Source organism: Pelophylax lessonae (assembly GCF_965119305.1).
Source record: "Pelophylax lessonae genome assembly, chromosome: 8".
Taxonomy (NCBI): domain Eukaryota; kingdom Metazoa; phylum Chordata; class Amphibia; order Anura; family Ranidae; genus Pelophylax; species Pelophylax lessonae.
In genome coordinates, this window is record NC_138775.1 from 100,201,758 (window position 1) to 100,222,498 (window position 20,741).

General features: G+C 41.7%; 1 protein-coding gene across 2 annotated transcripts in view; it reads left to right on the plus strand.

Moving 5' to 3' along the window:
- The window catches only part of NOL12 (nucleolar protein 12), a 92,613-nt gene that overhangs the window by 66,457 nt on the left and 5,415 nt on the right, over positions 1–20,741 (plus strand). For both annotated transcript variants that reach the window (XM_082265041.1, XM_082265042.1), the window contains exon 6: positions 18,477–18,559. In XM_082265041.1, the coding sequence (XP_082121167.1) occupies positions 18,477–18,559 (83 nt within the window). The remainder of the gene's footprint in view (positions 1–18,476; positions 18,560–20,741) is intronic.

Consider the following 20,741-nt stretch of genomic DNA (forward strand, 5'->3'; position numbering starts at 1 on the left):
GTTCAACTACCTTTTCCCACAGATCCTTTGAGAACTCTCTTGCTTTCCCCATGACTCAGAATACAGAAACGTCAGTGCAGCACTGAATGAAAAGATGCAAGGGTCTGTCAGGAGTCCAGAACCTCATTGACCTTTTATACACACACACTAATTACAAGCAAACGGATCACAGGTGAGGATGGTTACCTTTTTAATAGTCATTCAAACCCCTTTGTGTCAACTTGTATGCAGGTTATCAGACCAAAATCACCAGGGTATGTGAACTTTTGATCAGGGTCATTTGGGTAGTTTCTGTTGTCATTATGATTTAAAAAGAGTGAACACAGTTGATTGACAATAAATGGCTTCAGTCAAACACTAACTACGAGTGAAAGAAAAGTTTTTGTGTTATTCATATTCTCGGAAAAATGGCCAAGAAATCATAAACTCTGCCAGGGTATGTAAACTTATGAGCACAACTGTGTGTGTATGTATGTATGTATATATATATATATATATATATATATATATATATATATATATATATATATATATATATATATATATTTATTAATATAGAGATAGATGGATAGATATATTGGTGTGTATACAGTATCTCACAAATGTGAGTACACCCCTCACATTTTTGTAAATATTTTATTATATCTTTTCATGTGACCACACTGAAGAAATGACACGTTGCTACAATGTAAAGTAGTGAGTGTACAGCTTGTTTAAGAGTGTAAATCTGCTGTCCCCTCAAAATAACTCAACACTCAGCCATTAATGTCTAAACCGCTGGCAACAAAAGTGAGTACACCCCTTAGTCAAATGTCCAAATTGGGCCCAAAGTGTCAATATTTTGTGTGGCCACCATTATTTTCCAGCACTGCCTTAACCCTCTTGGGCATGGTGTTCACCAGAGCTTCACAGGTTTCCACTGGCGTCCTTTTCCACTCCTCCACGACGACATCATGGAGCTGGTGGATGTTGGAGACCTTGCGCTTCTCCACCTTCCGTTTGAGAATGCTCAATAGGATTTAGGTCTGGAGACATGCTTGGCCAGTCCATCACTTTTACCCTCCGCTTCTTTAGCAAGGCAGTGGTCTCCCTGAAGGTGTTTTTGGGGTCATTCTCATGTTGGAATACTGCCCTGCTACCCAGTCTCTGAAAGGCGGGGATCATGCTCTGCTTCAGTATGTCACAGTATATGTTGGTATTCATGGTTCCCTCAATGAACTGTAGCTCCCCAGTGCTGGCATCACTCATGCGGCCCCAGACCATGACACTCCCACCACCATGCTTGACTGTAGGCAAGACACACTTGTCTTTTGTACTCCTCACCTGGTTGCCACCACACAAGCTTGACACCATCTGGACCAAATACGTTTATCTTGGTCTCATCAGACCACAGGACATGGTTCCAGTAATCCATTTCCTTAGTCTGCTTGTCTTCAGCAAACTGTTTTCAAGCTTTCTTGTGCATCATCTTTAAAAGAGGCTTCCTTCTGGGATGACAGCCATGCAGACCAATTTGATGCAGTGTGCAGCATATGGTCTGAGCACTGACAGGCTGACCCCCCACCCCTTCAACTTCTGCAGCAATGCTGGCAGCACTCATATGTCTGTTTCCCAAAGACAACCTCTGGATATGACACGGAGCATGGGCACTTAACTTCTTTGGTCGACCATGGCGAGGCCTGTTCTGAGTGGAACCTGACCTGTTAAGCTGTTGTATGGTCTTGGCCAACATGCTGCAGCTCAGTTTCAGGGTCTTGGCAATCTTCTTATAGCCTAGGCTATCTTTATGTAGAGCAACAATTCTTTTTTTCAGATACTCAGTTCTTTGCCACAAGGTGCCATGTTGAACTTCCAGTGACCAGTGTGAGAGAGAGAGAGCGATAACACCAATTTTAACACACCTGCTCCCCATTCACACCTGAGCCCTTGTAACACTTACGAGTCAAATGGCTAATTGGGCCCAATTTGAACATTTTCACTTAGGAGTGTACTCACTTTTGTTGCCAGCGGTTTAGACATTTATGGCTGTGTGTTGTTATTTTGAGGGGACAGCCACTGTTTACGCTGTTATACAAGCTGTACACTCACTACTTTACATTGGAGCAGACTGTTATTTCTTCAGTGTTGTCACATGAAAAGATATAATAGAATATTTACAAAAATGTGAGGGGTGTACTCTTGTGAGATACTGTATGTATATGTATGTGTGTGTGTATGTACAGTCAGGTCCATAAATATTGGGACATCGACACAATTCTAATATTTTTGGCTCTATAAACCACCACAATGGATTTGAAATGAAACAAACAAAATGTGCTTTAACTGTAGACTTTCAGCTTTAATGTGAGGGTATTTACATCCAAATAAGGTGAAATGTGTAGGAATTACAACAGTTTGTATATGTGCCTCCCACTTTTTAAGGGACCAAAAGTAATGGGACAATTGGCTGCTCAGCTGTTCCATGGCCATGTGTGTGTGTTATTCCCTCAATATCCCATTTACAAGGAGCAGATAAAAGGTCCAGAGTTCATTTCAAGTGTGCTATTTGCATTTGGAATCTTGCTGTCAACTCTCAATGTGAGATCCAAAGAGCTGTCACTATCAGTGAAGCAAGCCATCATAAGGCTGAAAAAACAAAACAAACCCATCAGAGAGATAGCAAAAACATTAGGTGTGGCCAAATCAACTGTTTGGAACATCCTTAAAAAGAAAGAACGCACCGGTGAGCTCAGCAACACCAAAAGACCCAGAAGACCATGGAAAACAACTGTGGTGGATGACCGAAGAATTCTTTGCCTGGTGAAGAAAACGCCCTTCACAACAGTTGGCCAGATCAAGAACACTCTCCAGGAGGTAGGTGTATGTGTGTCAAAGTCCATAATCAAGAGAAGATTTCACCAGAGTGAATACAGAGGGTTCACCACAAGATGTAAACCATTGGTGAGCTTTAAAAACGGGAAGGCCAGATTACAGTTTGCCAAACAACATCTAAAAAAGCCTTCACAGTTCTAGAACAACATCTTATGGAAAGATGAGACCAAGATCAACTTGTACCAGAGTGATGGGAAGAGAAGAGTATGGAGAAGGAAAGGAACTGCTCATGATCCAAAGCAATACCACCTCATCAGTGAAGCATGGTGGTGGTAGTGTCATGGTGTGGGCATGTATGGCTGCCAATGGAACTGGTTCTCTTGTATTTATTGATGATATGACTGCTGACAAAAGCAGCAGGATGAATTCTGAAGTGTTTCGGGCAATATTATCTGCTCATATTCAGCGAAATATTTCAGAACTCATTGGACAGTGCTTCACAGTGCAGATGGACAATGACCCGAAGCATACTGCGAAAGCAACCAAAGAGTTTTGTAAGGGAAAGAAGTGGAATGTTATGCAATGGCCAAGTCAATCACCTGACCTGAATCCGATTGAGCATGCATTTCACTTGCTGAAGACAAAACTGAAGGGAAAATGCCCCAAGAACAAGCAGGAACTGAAGACAGTTGCAGTAGAGGCCTGGCAGAGCAGCACCAGGGATGAAACCCAGCGTCTGGTGATGTCTATGCGTTCCAGACTTCAGGCTGTAATTGACTGCAAAGGATTTGCAACCAAGTATTAAAAAGTGAAAGTTTGATTTATGATTGTAAATCTGTCCCATTACTTTTGGTCCCTTTAAAAAGTGGGAGGCACATATACAAACTGTTGTAATTCCTACACTGATTTGGATGTGTGTGTGTGTATATGTGTATATATATATATATATATATATATATATATATATATATATATATATATATAATGTGTGTGTGTGTATATACATATATATGTATGTATGTATATATACACAGTGGGTACGAAAAGTATTCAGACCCCCTTAAATTTTTCACTCTTTGTTATATTGCAGCCATTTGCTAAAATCATTTAAGTTCATTCTTCTTCCTCATGAATGTACACATAGCACCCCATACTGACAGAAAAACACAGAATTGTTGACATTGTTGCAGATTTATTAAAAAAGAAAAACTGAAATATCACATGCTCCTAAGTATTCAGACCCTTTGCTGTGACACTCATATATTTAACTCAGGTGCTTTCCATTTCTTCTGATCATCCTTGAGATGGTTCTACACCTTCATTTGAGTCCAGCTGTGTTTGATTATACTGATTGGACTTGATTAGGAAAGCCACACACCTGTCTATATAAGACCTTCCAGATCACAATGCATGTCAGAGCAAATGAGAATCATGAGGTCAAAGGAACTGCCTGAAGAGCTCAGAGACAGAATTGTGGCAAGGCACGGATCTGGCCAAGGTTACAAAAAGATTTCTGCTGCACTTAAGGTTCCTAAGAGCACAGTGGCCTCCATAATCCTCAACTGGAAGACGTTTGGGACGACCAGAACCCTTCCTAGAGCTGGCCGTCCGGCCAAACTGAGCTATCGGGGGAGAAGAGCCTTGGTGAGAGAGGTAAAGAAGAGCCCAAAGATCACTGTGGCTGAGCTCCAGAGATGCAGTCAGGAGATGGGAGAAAGTTGTAGAAAGTCAACCATCACTGCAGCCCTCCACCAGTCGGGGCTTTATGGCAGATTGGCCCGACGGAAGCCTCTCCTCAGTGTAAGACAAATGAAAGCCCGCATGGAGTTTGCTAAAAAACACCTGAAGGACTCCAAGATTGTGAGAAATAAGATTCTCTGGTCTGATGAGACCAAAATAGAACTTTTTGGCCTTAATTCTAAGCGGTATGTGTGGAGAAAACCAGGCACTGCTCATCACCTGTCCAATACAGTCCCAACAGTGAAGCATGGTGGTGGCAGCATCATGCTGTGGGGGTGTTTTTTCAGCTGCAGGGACAGGACGACTGGTTGCAATCGAGGGAAAGATGAATGCGGCCAAGTACAGGGATATCCTGGACAAAAACCTTCTCCAGAGTGCTCTGGACCTCAGACTGGGCCACTCCTTCGTTATTTTAGCACACAGCTAAAATAACGAAGGAGTGGCTTCACAACAACTCCGTGACTGTTCTTGAATGGCCCAGCCAGAGCCCTGACTTAAACCCAATTGAGCATCTCTGGAGAGACCTAAAAATGGCTGTCCACCAACGTTTACCATCCAACCTGACAGAACTGGAGAGGATCTGCAAGGAGCAATGGCAGAGGATCCCCAAATCCAGGTGTGAAAGACTTGTTGCATCTTTCCCAAAAAGACTCCTGGCTGTATTAGATCAAAAGGGGGCTTCTACTAAATACTGAGCAAAGGGTCTGAATACTTAGGAGCATGTGATATTTCAGTTTTTCTTTTTTAATAAATCTGCAACAATGTCAACAATTCTGTGTTTTTCTGTCAGTATGGGGTGCTATGTGTACATTCATGAGGAAGAAGAATGAACTTAAATGATTTTAGCAAATGGCTGCAATATAAAAAAGTGTGAAAAATTTAAGGGGGTCTGAATACTTTCCGTACCCACTGTGTGTATGTATGTGTATATATATATATATATATATATATATATATATATATATATATATATATATATATATATATATATATATATATATGTATATATGTATGTGTGTGTATATTAGGACTGAACGATAGTCAATATGATATCGACTATCGTTCTGTGGCCGTAGGCATAGGCAGGGGGATATTTTGCATAGGCAGGGGGAAGGGACTCAAAGGAGGACTCAGACTTCCGTTAGGCAGGGACTCGGAGGAGAACTCACACATCCATCCCACTGCAGCCTGCCCCACATGTTCAGTGAGTCTCACTCTCCGCCCTAGTTTTCTCACTGGCACATTCAGGGAACCAATCACGCCGTGAGCAGCTGCACAGCTAACCAATCACGCGTGCCTGCACACCTGATTGGTTCGCTGTGCCGCTACTCACGGCGTGATTGGTTCCCTGAATGTGCCATTGAGAAAACTAGGGTGGAGAGTGAGACTCACTGAACGTGTGGGGCGGGCTGCAGTGCACGAGGGAGTAAGTGTATGCGGCTGTGCTGTGATCCTTTCCGGGCTCCTAGTCCACCGCTCCAGCCTCCTACCACCACTGTGAGAAAGACTGAATAATCCGATCGATTCCACACTGTCACTGAGACTGAGTAATTGATTTGAGTACCATTATTAACCCTGACCTGCCCAGTGCCCTGTATCTGCAATTAAAATTTAGAAGGCTGCCTGCATGCTTCATGATTTCCATTCCCAGCATCCTTCCCAATCCCTTGTTGACTTTAGCCTGGATTGACGGGTCCCTCAATATAGCAATATATATCATTGAAAAAAAAATATTGCAATATATTTTTTTTCCAATATCGTGCAGGCCTAATATATATATAGATAGATATATCTCTCTCCACCTTTTTAATGTTCTGTTATATAGTTTGGGCCAAGCTGGCCCGAGCAAATTATATACTGCTCTACATGCGCGCTGTATTAACTGTATGTAGCTCAGCTACATACAGTTTACAGCTATGTGTTCCGGCAGTGAGTTGGAGACTTCTCACTGCCTTCACAAAATAGTGTTGGGCTGAGCAGCAGCTCAGCCATTAAATGGGAAGCTTTGTATTCTGTGAATGAATACAAAGCTTCCTCTGATTGGCTGAGGCAGGCGGGTGGATAATGTCACAATTTCAGATTAAGCTTTTGTATTCTTTCATAGAATACAAAGCCTCCTCTGATTGGCTGAACAGGGCTCAGCCTGATTCTTACATATATATATTTACATAGTAGGTGAGGTTGAATAAAGACAATAGTCCATCCAGTTCAACCTGTGTAGGTGTGTGTGGCTGTAATCATCTAACATAGCCCTTAATGTCCTGATCCTTGAGATGTAAGTCTAATGCCCCGTACACACGTGCAGATTATCTGAAGACTTTTGTCTGCAGACTTACCTTTTCTATGTAGTGCAAGGGCCTGCCAGATTGCATACAAATTGAAAGTGTTTAGGTTTGACCTCATATTATATGGTTTTGGTAAGTCTGCAGACAAAAGTCTTCAGATAATCTGCACGTGTGTACGGGGCATTAGTCTTTTGAAAGCCAACATACTACCCGCAGAAACCACCTCTTGTGGTAGATAATTCCACAAGCTTGTAGCCCTAACAGTAAAGAACCCTCCTCGTTGCCTGAGGTTAAAACGCTTCTCCTCTAATCGCATTGTATGTCCTCGAGTCCTCATGCAATTCCTTCGAATGAACAGTTTTTTTTTCTAAGCTGAGATCCCCATTAAGATATTTGTAAATTGCTATCATGTCCCCCCCTCAGACGTCTCTTCTCCAGGGAGAATAAATCGAGCGATTGCAGCCGCTCTTCATAGTTAAGGTCCTCCAACCCCCTAATCAGTTTAGTTGCCCTTCTCTGGACTCTCTCCAGCTCCAACACATCCCTCCTGAGGACTGGCGACCAGAACTGGACAGAATACTCCAGATGCGGTCGGACCAGAGTTTTATAAAGTGGAAGGATTATAGTCTTATCTCTGGAATACATCCCTTTCTTTATGCATGCTAATAATCTGCTGGCTTTGGCAGCTGCCGCTTGACATTGCATGCTGTTGCCTAATCTATCAACCAAGACTCCCAGATCTTTCTCCATTTTTGATTCCCCCAAGGGTTCCCCTCCTAACGTGTATTGTGTTTTTATGTTTTTAGTCCCCAAGTGCAAAACCTTATACTTCTCCATGTTAAACCTCATTTGCCATGTCGTTGCCCACTCCGTAATTTTGTCCAGGTCATTCTGTAGGATATGTGCTTCATGCTGTGCAGTTATTGCCCTGGCCAATTTTGTGTCATCTGCAAAAACTGATAACGAACTGCTGATCCCTTCCTCAATGCTGTTTATGAATAAATTGAATAAGGTTGGTCCCAGGACTGAGCCCTGGGGCACCCCGCTTACTACCTCAGACCAGTCTGAGTATGCGCTGTTTATTACCACCTTTTGGACACAGCCTTTTAGCCAGTTTCATATCCAAGAGCAAACCCTGCTGTCGATACCTGCAGACCTTATTTTATAAATTAAGCGCTTGTGGGGAACTGTATCAAACGCCTTAGCGAAATCCAAGTACACCACATCCACTGGTCTGCCCCTATCTAGCTCACAGCTCACCTCCTCGTAGAATGCCAAGAGATTGGTTTGACAAGAACGCCCATTTGTAAACCCGTGCTGGTTACTGCTGATGATGTTGTTGTCTTTAGCAAACTCTACGATATAGTCCCTTATCATCCCCTCCAGAAGTTTACATATTGATGTCAAACTGACAGGCCTATAATTTCCCGGGATATGCCTCTGGCCCTTTTTCAAAATCGGAATCGCGTTAGCCTTCCTCCAATCCCCTGGTACATCTCCTGTCCTAATACTGTCAGCAAAGATCAGGAACAGTGGTCTAGATATAACCTTACTGAGTTCCTTGAGTACTCTCAGATGTACGCCATCCGGGCCTGGTGATTTGTTTTCATTTTATCCAGCCTTTCCCTGATTTCACCCTCTGTTAGCCATAGTGGCAAGTCCTGTGTATTACTACTAACCATACAGTCATGGTCAGTGTACCCCTCCGTTTCCTGTGTAAAGACTGACGAGAAAAAAGCATTCAGCACGGTTGCTTTTTCAGTGTCCTCTGTAACCATCCTCCCATCATCGTTAATTATGTGTGCAATATGCTCTGCCCTAGTTTTTTTGCTGTTGATATATTTAAAGAATTTCTTTGGGGGTTTTTTTTACTAGCCTCCGCTATTTGTCTCTCAAAGTTGATTTTAGCCATCTTGATTTCTTGTTTACTTTTCTTATTTGCCTCCTTGTATTTCTCGAAAGCCGATACTGTGCCCTCTGATTTATATTTCATGAAGGCCAATTTTTTTCCCCTAATAAGTTTTTTAACGCTACGGTTTAGCCAGCCAGGTTTGGCTTTGTCTCTTCTAAATTTATTTCCCATAGGAATGCACTGCAAGATGCATTTGCTTAATATGTTCCTAAAGCATTCCCATTTTTCCTCTGTGGTCAGTGATCCCAGGGTTTGGTCCCAGTTTACCCTTTCCATCAATGAGTACAATTTTGGAAAGTTTGCCCTTCTGAAATTTAGGGTTCTTATGTTCCCCACTTGCCTTTTTATATTGTTATTTATACTAAATGTGATCATCCTGTGATCGCTAGAGCCCAGGTTGTCCTGGACTCCTACCTCCGAGATTGTCGGGGTCATTAGTGATCAATAGATCCAGGACTGCGTTTTCTCTGGTAGGGGAATCCACCAACTGTGACATGTAGTTGTCTTGTAAGGTTTCTGTGAATAGACGGGCCTTCTGTGAGTGTGCAGTCCCCTCTTCCCAGTCAATGTCTGGATAATTGAAGTCCCCCAATATGATGACTGATCCCAATCTTGCCACTTTACCCATTAGTGCTAAAAATTCCAGCTCTGCCTCCTCCCATTGGTTAGGTGGCCTATAGCAAACCCCCACAACTACTTTTCCCTTTTCTCCTTCCCTATGGAGTTCAACCCACACAGATTCTAAATCCATGCTCATCCCATCCGTAATGTCACTCCTTTCTATCACCTTTATATTGTTCTTGACATAGAGACATACCCCTCCCCCTCTTTTTCCTACCCTGTCCTTCCGGTACACCGAATACCCTTGGATATTGGCCAGCCAGTCATGTGAGGGGTCGAACCACGTCTCTGTTATTCCCACCAGGTCTATGTTATCCTCATGTACTAACATTTCCAACTCATCCATTTTATTAGCTAGGCTCCTGGCATTAGCATATACCCCTCTTAGTTTTACGGAAGTTAAACGTGATTGGCGGTTATGTTTATTCCTGTTTGGTCTGAGGTTCTCCCGCACAGACCTGCCAATTGACGTTGTGGACCTACTATCGCTGCTGACCCTACAACTGCCTTCAGTCCTTTACTCCCTCCTGACTGATACTACTTCTGAGCCCTCCCCCCCGTCTCCTAGTTTAAAAGCCCCTCCAACTTGGTGGCCATCTTTCTCCCCAAAAGAGCTGTACCGTCCCCATTAAGCTGCAGCCCATCCTTACTAAAAAGAGCCGGTAGCCGACTGAGAAGTCAGCCCAGTTCTCCAGGAACCCAAACCCCTCCTTCCTACACCAGTTCCTCAGCCACTTGTTAAGTTCCCTAATCTCCTTCTGCCTCTCTTGTGTGGTTCGAGGTACAGGCAGTATTTCAGAGAAAACCACCTTGGAGGTCCTTTTCCTCAATCTATTACCGAAGTCCTGAAATCGTGCCGAACGCGGGCGCCCGGTAAACAACATACTGTTCGGTTACCGAGATCTTTTTTACAGATTGCCCTCTCTGTCCTTTTGATAATTGAGTCCCCAACTACCACAACCTGTCTAACCTTTCCTGAGTTACGGCCCCCCTTCTTTCTGGAGCCGCCCCTCCCCTGGCAGCTGGGGGAGGGTGCATGCTCCAGCTCTGCCACCCCTGAGCTGATATCCCCCTCAACCTGCAACTCGGCAAATATGTTAGGGTGTACCAACTCTTGTACAAGTAGTGAGAAGTTCCCATCCCACTGCTGGAACACTATACTGTATGTAGCTGAGGCAACATACAGTTCATACCGTGTGCCCAGCAAGCACACCTGTTGCTGAAGTAAATCGTTTTTCATTTTGTTTTTTTCTTTTTTCTGTCTGTCCCTGCTGGGTTAAAGTACACTTTTTTTTTTTGTACTTGTAACCATTGTTTCTGGTTTAGAAAGGGAAGGGAATCTGAGGGGAATTTTTCCAGTTGGAGGGAGCCTGTTTTGTGACAAATGTCAAAGGAACGATTTCACTTCATGCTTTGTTCTGTTCCTGAGAAAGGAAGAGATGGGAAATCTCCCCAATGGGGGATGCAAATGGCAAAAAACACACCATTCTCTTCTCTATTTAACACAAAAAAAGTAAAAAAAAAAAAAGTTTTGGCCTTTCATATGTTTGTGCTGGTCTGTGACTGAATTTGTCAGTTAAGAAGCAGACAATCTAGTGGTACTTACATTGCATGCGGAAAGTACTCATAGTGCTTCACTTTTTCCACATTTGTCATGTTAGTCTTATTCCAAAATGGATTAAATTATTTTCCTCAATATTTTAGAAACCATACCCCAGAATAACAATGTGAAAGAAGTTTGGAATCTTTACAAATTTATAAAAAATAAAAACAAAAAAAATCACATTTACATACAGTGTGGGGAAAAATTATTTGATCGCTTGCAGATTTTGTAAGTTTGCCCACTTACAGAGAGATGACGGGTCTATAATTTTTATCATGGGTGTATTTTTAATGATAGTGACAGAATATCAACCAAAATCCAGAAGAAACACATAATACAAATGTTCTAAATTGAGTTGCAGTTCAGTAAGTAAAATAAGTATTTGATCCCCAAGAATAACATGACTTAGTATTTGGTGGAGAAACCCTTGTTGGCAAGCACAGAGGTAAGACATTTCTTGTAGTTGGTTACCAGGTTTGCACACCTCTCAGGAAGGATTTTGGTCCACTCTTCTTTACAGATCTTCTCTAAATCCGTAAGGCTTCTTGGCTGTCACTTGGCAACTCGAAGTTTTAGCTCCCTCCATAAATTTTCTATAGGATTAAGGTCTGAAGACTGGCTAGGCCACTCCATAACCTTAATGTGCTTCTTAAGCCACTCCTTTGTTGCCTTGGAGGTATGTTTTGGGTCATTGTCATGCTTGAAGACCCATCCATGACCCATCTTCAGTATTCTGGCTGAAGGAAGAAGGTTCTCATCCCAGATTTGAAAATACGCGGCCCTGTCCATTAGCTCTTCAATGCGCCAGTCTGTCTATACCTTGTTGAGGAAATTAATGGGGTTTGGAGCATAGAAATTCGCTCAGTGCGCTGAAAACTTTGCTGTGCTGAAAAGCGCACTTGTGGGTATTAATACGTGCCATTAATCCCTTGTACTGAAAAGTACAATGTACAGCTATTTTGTACATTACAGAGAACAAAAGGGGTTTACAGGGTTGGTGGCGTCAACACAACTATTCAGACATGTATACTTTCAAAAGTGCAATAGGAAAGGGGAGTGTATGTTTATGGAGGAATACAGTCATGTGCATAAGATTCCAACGGTCATGTGAAAGCGAAACAAAGCACCATTACTAAACATTGCTGCCAAAAACTATCGTGGATTCTCATGGACTCGACCATGCCAATTCATAAGCATGCACTCCCGTCATAACCTGTTAAGAGTGAATCCTATATAATATAGTTCATAAAAACCATTTTTGATAGTGATTATGCTACTATTCCAGTGAATGAGACTTTATCTGCTAAGGACAATAGCAGCAGTATTTCAATAATGCGGATCAAGCATAATGGAAAGCTACCAGCCATTAAACCTGGCAAAAGGGCAGACATTATAAAAACGATTAAAAAAATTCCAAATCACAAACCTATCTGTGAATACCGGGGCCCCGGCTCGCTGATAAACATTTGTGCGGTGCAGTTCGCCTTGCACTGCCATAGATCCGGACTGGCACCGCCGATGGGGATGATCAGGCTACAAGTAGCGTGCAGTCTCCATTTAATAGAAGGTTTACACAATTACAGGTCTTTCCTCAATGCCAGTTAAAGCCATATTCGCTGTGCATAGCGATTACCAGTAAACTGACACTGGGAGACAAAATGGCAATTTAACTAAAAACACATCCTAGAAAAATGTCCACAAAAATATTAAAATTTCAACAACAACCTTTAGCAGAGAAACAACCCCAAAGCATAATCTTTCCACCTCCATGCTTGACTTTAGGGATGGTGTTCTTTGGGTCATAGTCAGCATTTTTCTTCCTCCAAACACAGCGAGTCCCCCTCCTAAAGAAGGCACACGTACAGCCATGCCAATGATCATCTATATGATTCAGAGAAGGGTTAAATAATTTCTTCTCTTCAGTGTTCACAAAAGAATCGGGGGGGCTACACTAACCAAGCTTGTAAGGCCAAACTAAATAATACACCTCAGGAAGTACCGCCATGGCTAACAGAAGATAGACTTGGAACTAAACTAGAGAAACTTAACATAAATAAATCACTGGGACCGGATGGCTTGCACCCGAGGGTTCTTAAAGAGCTCAGCCAGGTGATTGCCAGACCATTATTCATGATTTTTAACGATAGTTTACAGACTGGTATGGTGCCAGCTGATTGGAAAAAAGCCAACGTGGTCCCAATATTTAAAAAAGGGCCGAGATATATCCCGGGTTACTATAGGCCGGTCAGCCTAACATCAGTAGTCTGCAAGATTTTTTGGGGGGGATGTTAAGGGACCACATACAAGCCATTAGTAATGAAAATGGTATTAGCAATCAGCATGGATTCATGAAAAATCGTTCTTGCCAAACCCAATCTATTAACCTTCTACGATGAAGTGAGCTGCCACCTAGATAAAGGTAAGCCTGTGTATGTGGTGTATCTGGACTTTGCAAAGGCCTTTGACACCGTTCCCCACAAACGCTTACTGTTCAAATTAAGGGAGGTAGGTATGGACCATAAGGTGAGTATCTGGATAGAGAACTGGCTCCAGGGGAGAGTGCAAAGGGTGGTGTTTAATGGGGAGTACTCTGATTGGGCAGGTGTGAAAGTGGGGTCCCCCAGGGTTCTGTCCTGAGGCCAATCCTGTTTAATTTATTCATAAATGATCTAGAGGAGGGGATATCTAGTACAATCTCAGTATTTGCGGATGATACTAAACTCAGCACGCCCACTCTACAAGACTCTGGTCTGGCCACATCTGGAGTATTCTGTCCAGTTCTGGGCACTGGTCCTCAGGAAGGATGTGCTGGAACTGGAAAGAGTCCAGAGAAGGGCAACAAAAATAATTAGCGGAATGGAGGACATCAGCTATGAGAAAAGACTACAAGCACTGAACTTATTCTCTCTGGAGAAGAGACGATTGAGGGGGGATATGGTATCAATGTACAAATACTGTACTGGCGACCCTAGCATAAGGAACAAATTATTCAGAGAAAGGGAATAAAATAAGACACGTGGACACTCACTAAAACTAGAGGAAAGGTGGTTTTACCTTAAAGTATGTAGGGGGTTCTTTACTGTCAGAGCAGTAAGGATGTGGAATTCTCTTCCGCAAACAGTCGTATCAGCAGGGAGCATGAATAGTTTCAAAAAACGATTCGATGGGCACCTTAAAGACTCCAACATACAGGGGTATACAATGTACGGTTAACAACAAACACACATCATAGGTTGAACTTAATGGACTGATGTCTTCTTTCAACCTCACTAACTATGTTGGTAGAAAGTGCTGTGGTCCGATGAGACCAAAATTGAACTTTTTGGCATTAACTCGACTCTCCGTGTTTGAAGGAAGAAAAATGCTGACCTTGACCCTTAAAACACCATCCCTACAGTCAAGCACAGAGATGGAAATTTGATGATTTTAGGCTGTTTCTCTGCCAAAGGTACAGACCGACTTTGCCGCATTGAGGGGCCAATGGACGGGGCCATGCATTGTAAAATCTTGGATGAGAACCTTCTTCCCTCAGCCAGAACACTGAAGATGGGTCTTCCAGCATGACAATGATCCAAAACATACCACCAAGGCAACAAAGTGGCTCAAGAAGCACATTAAGGTCATGGAGTGGCCTAGTCAGTCTCCAGACCTTAATCCTATAGAAAATTTATGGAGGGAGCTGAAGTTTTGATTTGCCAAGAGACAGCTAACTGAAACCTTAAGGATTTAAAGAAGCCCTCTAAAGAAGGGTGGACCAAAATCACTTCTGAGATGTGTGCAAACCTGGTCACCAACTACAAGAAACCTCTTGCGTCCTGTGCTTGCCAACAAAGGTTTCTCTTCCAAGTACTAAGTCATGTTTTGCTTGGGGATCAAATACTTATTTTACTCGCTGAACTGCAACTTCATTTATAGCACTTGTTTTTATGTTTTTTCTGGATTTTTGGTTGTTATTCTGTCTCTATCATTTCAAATAAACCTATGATAAAAATTATAGACCATGAATTTCTTTCTAAGTGGACTAACTTACAAAATCTGCAAGGGAAAAAATAATTTTCCCCACTGTAAGGATTTACAGCCTTTGCCATGACACTTAAAATTGAGCTCAGGTGCATACTAATCGCCCTTGAGATGTTTTTACAACTTGATTGGAGTCCACATGTGGTAAATTCAGTTGATTGGACATGACTTGGAAAGGCACACACCTGTCTATGTTAACAGTACATTTTAGAGCACAATCCAAGCCATGAAGTCCAAGGAACTGTCTGTAGACCTCCGAGACAGGATTGTATCCAGGCACAGATCTGGAGAAGGGTACAGAAAAAATTCTGCAGCATTGAAGGTCCCAATGAGTACAGCGGCCGCCATCATCCATAAATGGAAGTAGGGAACCACCTGGACTCTTCCTAGAGCGGGTCGCCCAGCCAAACTGAGCAATTGGGGGAGAAGGGTCTTAGTCAGGGAGGTGACCAGGAACCCGAGTTTGAGCGTTTCCCTGTGGAGAGAGGAGAACCTTTCAGAAGAACAACCATCTCTGCAGCACTCCACCAATTATGCCTGTATGGTAGAGTGGCTAGACGGAAGCCACTCCTAAGTAAAAGGCACATGACAGCCTGCCTGGAGTTTTTCAAAAGGCACCTGAAGGACTCTCAGACCATGAAAAACAAAATTCTCTGGTCTGACGAAACAATGATTGAATCCTTTGCCCTGAATGGCAAGCATTCTGTCTGGAGGAAACCAGGCACCACTCATCACCTGACCAATACCATCCTTACAGTGAAGTATGCTGGTGGCAGCATCATGTTGTGGGATGTTTTTCAGTGGCAGGAGCTGGGAGAGTAGTCAGGATCAAGGGAAAGATCAATGAAGCAATGTACAGAGACATCCTGATGAAAACCTGCTCCAGAGCGCTCTGGACCTCAGAATGGGGCGATGGTTATTCTTCCAGCAGGACGACGACCCCTAAGCAAGGAGTAGCATAGGAGTGGCTATGGGACAACTCTGTGAGTGGCCCAGCCAGAGCCCAGACTTGGCTGTGCACCGACGCGCCCCATCCAACCTGATGGAGCTTGAGAGGTCCTGCAAAAAAGAATGGGAAAAACTGCCCAAAAATAGGTGTGCCAAGCTTGTAGCATCATACTCAAAGACTTGAAGCTGTAATTGGTGCCAAAGGTGCTTTAACAAAGTATTGAGCAAAGGCTGTAACTACTTATGTACATGTGATTATTATTTATTTTATTTTTTACACATTTGCAAAGATTTAAAAAAACGTTTTTCACATTGTCATTATGGGGTATTGTTTTTAGAATTGGGAATGAGGGAAATTATTTGAATCCATTTTGGAATAAAGCTGTAACATAAAATGTGGAAAAAGTGAAGCACTGTAAATACTTTCTGGATGCACTGTAAGCTTGTTGGTGTCTTGTCTTGGACATAAGAGATTAGGCATATTTCTTCTTTTGATTTAATCAAAATTTTTGGTTTTATCTTTAAAGTTTAGTTGATATTTTTCAAGAATGGGAACAGTGACTTGTACACAAGTTTGCACAGGTTAGCCGCTTGCCCTCTATGTGTGTAAATGTACAGGAGTGTTGTCTTGAAATATTGGGATTTTCTTTTACTTTCAATGATAATGGTAAACGGGACAAATTTGGGAGGGTGGATCTCCTTAACAGGGACACAGACCGCAATAAAAACTGATTTGTGCTTTAATCCATCTTGGCTCCATCCAAAACTAAATTGAAAGTTTTGCCTTTAGTTATACTTTAAAATGTAACTGCAGACATGTTGTTTTTTAAATTTTAGTTTTATATAGAACATGGAATAGTTAGGTGATCCATTAGGCTTTTATTGCTACATGTATCTAAATTAAAAAATGTCTTGCCTTGGTGACCACTATCGCCAGGATGGGTAGGGAAGGAAAATGTACCCAATGGGGACGCAGAAGATCTGACACAAGTTCTGTTTCCCTATTCTATTAAAAAACAAAAAACAATGTTTTTAGGCTTCTGACTTACTTTAAAGGAGATGTAAAGTTCAGTGTTAATTTCGTCGACTAAAACCGACTAAAACGTTTTAGTCGACTAAATTAACACAACTTTAGTGGACTAAAATACGACTAAAACTAAAATAATTCAGATGACTAAAATACGACTAAAACTAAAATGGCATTTTAGTCTTACGACTAAAATACGACTAAAACTAAAATGGCATCTTAGTCAAAAGACTATAACTAAAACTAAATCGAAATTTGCTGCCAAAATTAACACTGGTGCATGCTCAAAGCTTAATACCATAAATAATAACACATTACATTTTTCACTCCAGGACCAGCAGTAGTATATAATGAGTTTGGAAATTGTAGAGAAATGCTTAAATAATGCATTACAAATTACAATTGAACTACACCCATTCAATTATAGATGACTAAAATGTTGGACGTTTTAGTCGACTAAAATGTTGGACGTTTTAGTCGACTAAAATGTTGGACGTTTTAGTCGACTAAAATGTTGGACGTTTTAGTCGACTAAAATGTTGGACGTTTTAGTCGACTAAAATGTTGGACGTTTTAGTCGACTAAAATGTTGGACGTTTTAGTCGACTAAAATGTTGGACGTTTTAGTCGACTAAAATGTTGGACGTTTTAGTCGACTAAAATGTTGGACGTTTTAGTCGACTAAAATGTTGGACGTTTTAGTCGACTAAAATGTTGGACGTTTTAGTCGACTAAAATGTTGGACGTTTTAGTCGACTAAAATGTTGGACGTTTTAGTCGACTAAAATGTTGGACGTTTTAGTCGACTAAAATGTTGGACGTTTTAGTCGACTAAAATGTTGGACGTTTTAGTCGACTAAAATGTTGGACGTTTTAGTCGACTAAATACGACTAAAACTAAAACACTTGCAGAAGACTAAAATTGGACTAAAACTAAAATGCCATTTTAGTCCTAAGACTAAAACTAAATTGAAATTTGCTGCCAAAATTAACACTGGTAAAGTTACAGCTGGTTTGGCTGTACATCTCCTATGGATCACAGGAGTTCAGTTCGTTTTGCACTCCTGTGACCCTGAAGTCTGCTCTCTGCTGACATCACAGAAGTCAGTCCAGGCATCACGACAATGGAAGTCGGGATCCGCCGGGTGCCTGGACAGACACCCGACTCAGCCTCTCAGCAATCCGGCCTCTCCACCTCCCCCATAGCCCAGCGCTCCAGTGAGCGAGGAGGGGGCAGAGCAGAGAGCTGTAACTGAGAGCAGCTCTGTGCTTGGGAAGCTATCAGAACCGAGCGACTGGTGGTGTTCAATTGCTCGACTCTCAGTATAGAGGCGCCAGGGGACAGATGCAGCATCGGATTGATGCTGCAATCCACCTAGGTAAGTATAATTCTGGGGGGAAAAAAAAACAAACTTCTTTTAACAAAGAATGCATAACCTTCTGTTAACTTTTTCCTTCTTTATTTTGTGTGGGAACTAATGCTGAATCATTTATTTTGTTAAAACTCAGGAGAATGATGAGATCCAGGAAGAATCTGCCAAACTCACAGCTCCCCTGCCCAAGAAAGCTGGAGACCCACTTTTATCAAAGAGGTATTTTGGTATTTAGAGTTTAGTGTTGGGCTGTAGCTCTGTTTTGGGGAAGTTATGGGTATTACAGGTGCTCATACTATACATTTTAGTTTTATTATTAATACTTTACATGTACCAGTATCAATGCCATACATCTCATTTGCTTTTTTTAATTAGTATGTATAAATATATTTAAAAAAAAAAATGTCATACAATGGAAATTGGGTGGAGAGTAATTATCTATCAAAGAAAAATGCCGCCACAGTCCCCTGAGAATAAAATGGCAAAAGTAAGTCTTACAGGTGGACCCTGTGGATGAGGTGGATGGGTATTTTAGTGTGCCCATCTGTATCAATTAGATAAAATACAGATTATAAAAATATAAATTTTATTGAAGGCAAGATAGTAAAAACATCATATGAGAATACAGTATCTAGATGGATCGACGCATTTCACCCACTTTGGGCTTCCTCAGGATCCAGATATGTGTCACAGGCTTTCTCAAAGTATATATATATATATATATATATATATATACACACACACACACACACACACACACACACACACACACACACACACACACACACACACACACACACACCAATAGACCATAGGCACAAGACACACAAGGTTCAAAAAACACACATAGCTACCAAGAATCAGGATGTCAGCATCCATGCTGACAGCAAGCTGGCTGGAAACAGTGCATTTCCTTTATATCAGGGGTGTCCAAACTTTTTTCAACGAGGGCCAGATTTGATGAAGTGAACATGAGTGAGGGCCGACCATTTTACCTGACATTCTTTGGACAATTCAAATTAAATACAAACTAACTATTTTATGCAAAGTTTATTGCAAATGGCATACTTTTGCTTTCATCACATGGATGACAAATCTAAACGAATGTTAAATCGCTCTGAAGGCTAGATGAAAAAAAAATCCAGGAAGCTGAAATATGTCAGGAACATTGTAAAGTACATTACATATTATTGGTAATAAAGGTTGTCTGTCAACTTTTAAGTAAAAAAAAAAATATGAACAGGAACATAACACATATAAGTACACATATAAGTGTACATGTTGTGTTCAACGTTAACTGAGATTTTACAATGTATTCATCTCAATCCGGAGCATGCGTGCTCCCTAATCAGTCACACAAAGGGTTAACCACATATAAGCGCTATATGAACCCACCGATGATGATTAATGATGGCAGCAAAAAAAGTCATGAATGATACCAATGTAATTTTCCAAATGACCTGTGGGGCCGTATTAAAGCAGCCCGGGGGCTGCATTTGGCCCGCGGGCCGGACTTTGGACATGCCTGCTTTATATGAACATATTAGAAGGAATATGTGTTTTTTGAATCTTGTGTGTCTTGCACTTATGGTCTATTAGTAATTAATTTTATTCGGGTGTTAGATAGATAGATAGAGATATATATATTACACACACATACTTTGAGAGAGCCTGTGACACATCTGGATCCTGAGGAAGCCCACAGGCTGTGGCGCAATACACTTTCTAGATACTGTATTCTCGTATGTTTTTACTATCTTGCCTTCAATAAAATTTATATTTTTATAATCTATATTTTATCCTGTTGATATTCTTGGGCACACTAAAATCCCCATCCACCTCATCCACAGGGTCCACCTGTAAGACTTTGTTTACTTTTGCCAAACTTCATACAATATGGCTCATGCACACAGGCGTAAATAGGGGCATCAGGCCATACAGAGTAAAATATACTTGTAGGTGCTCTGGAGCCACAGCTGTGTAATTCTTCCCACAGATGTGCATTACAGAATACGCTATTTATGCATAAACCCAAGTACTTGTGTTTTACATGAGCATGCATATGGACATTTCTCCGAACACATAAATTTGCATGTGCAAGTGTTAACGTGCATATAGCATATTCTTCAAAGTGATTGTAAAGTCTTGTTTTGTTTTTTTTTTGTTAAATTAAAAACATGTCATACTTACCTGCTCTGTGCATTGGTTTTGCACAGAGCAGTCCAGATCCCCCTCTTCTCGGGTCCCTCTTCGGTGCTCCTGGCCCCTCCCTCCTGTGAATGCCTCCCACAAAAAGCAGCTTGCTATTGAAAGCCAATGGCGTTGCTGTCTCAGCCAATGAGAAGGTGAATCCCTGGCAGCCTATACACTCCTGCAACATTGCCGGATACAGGTGGACCTC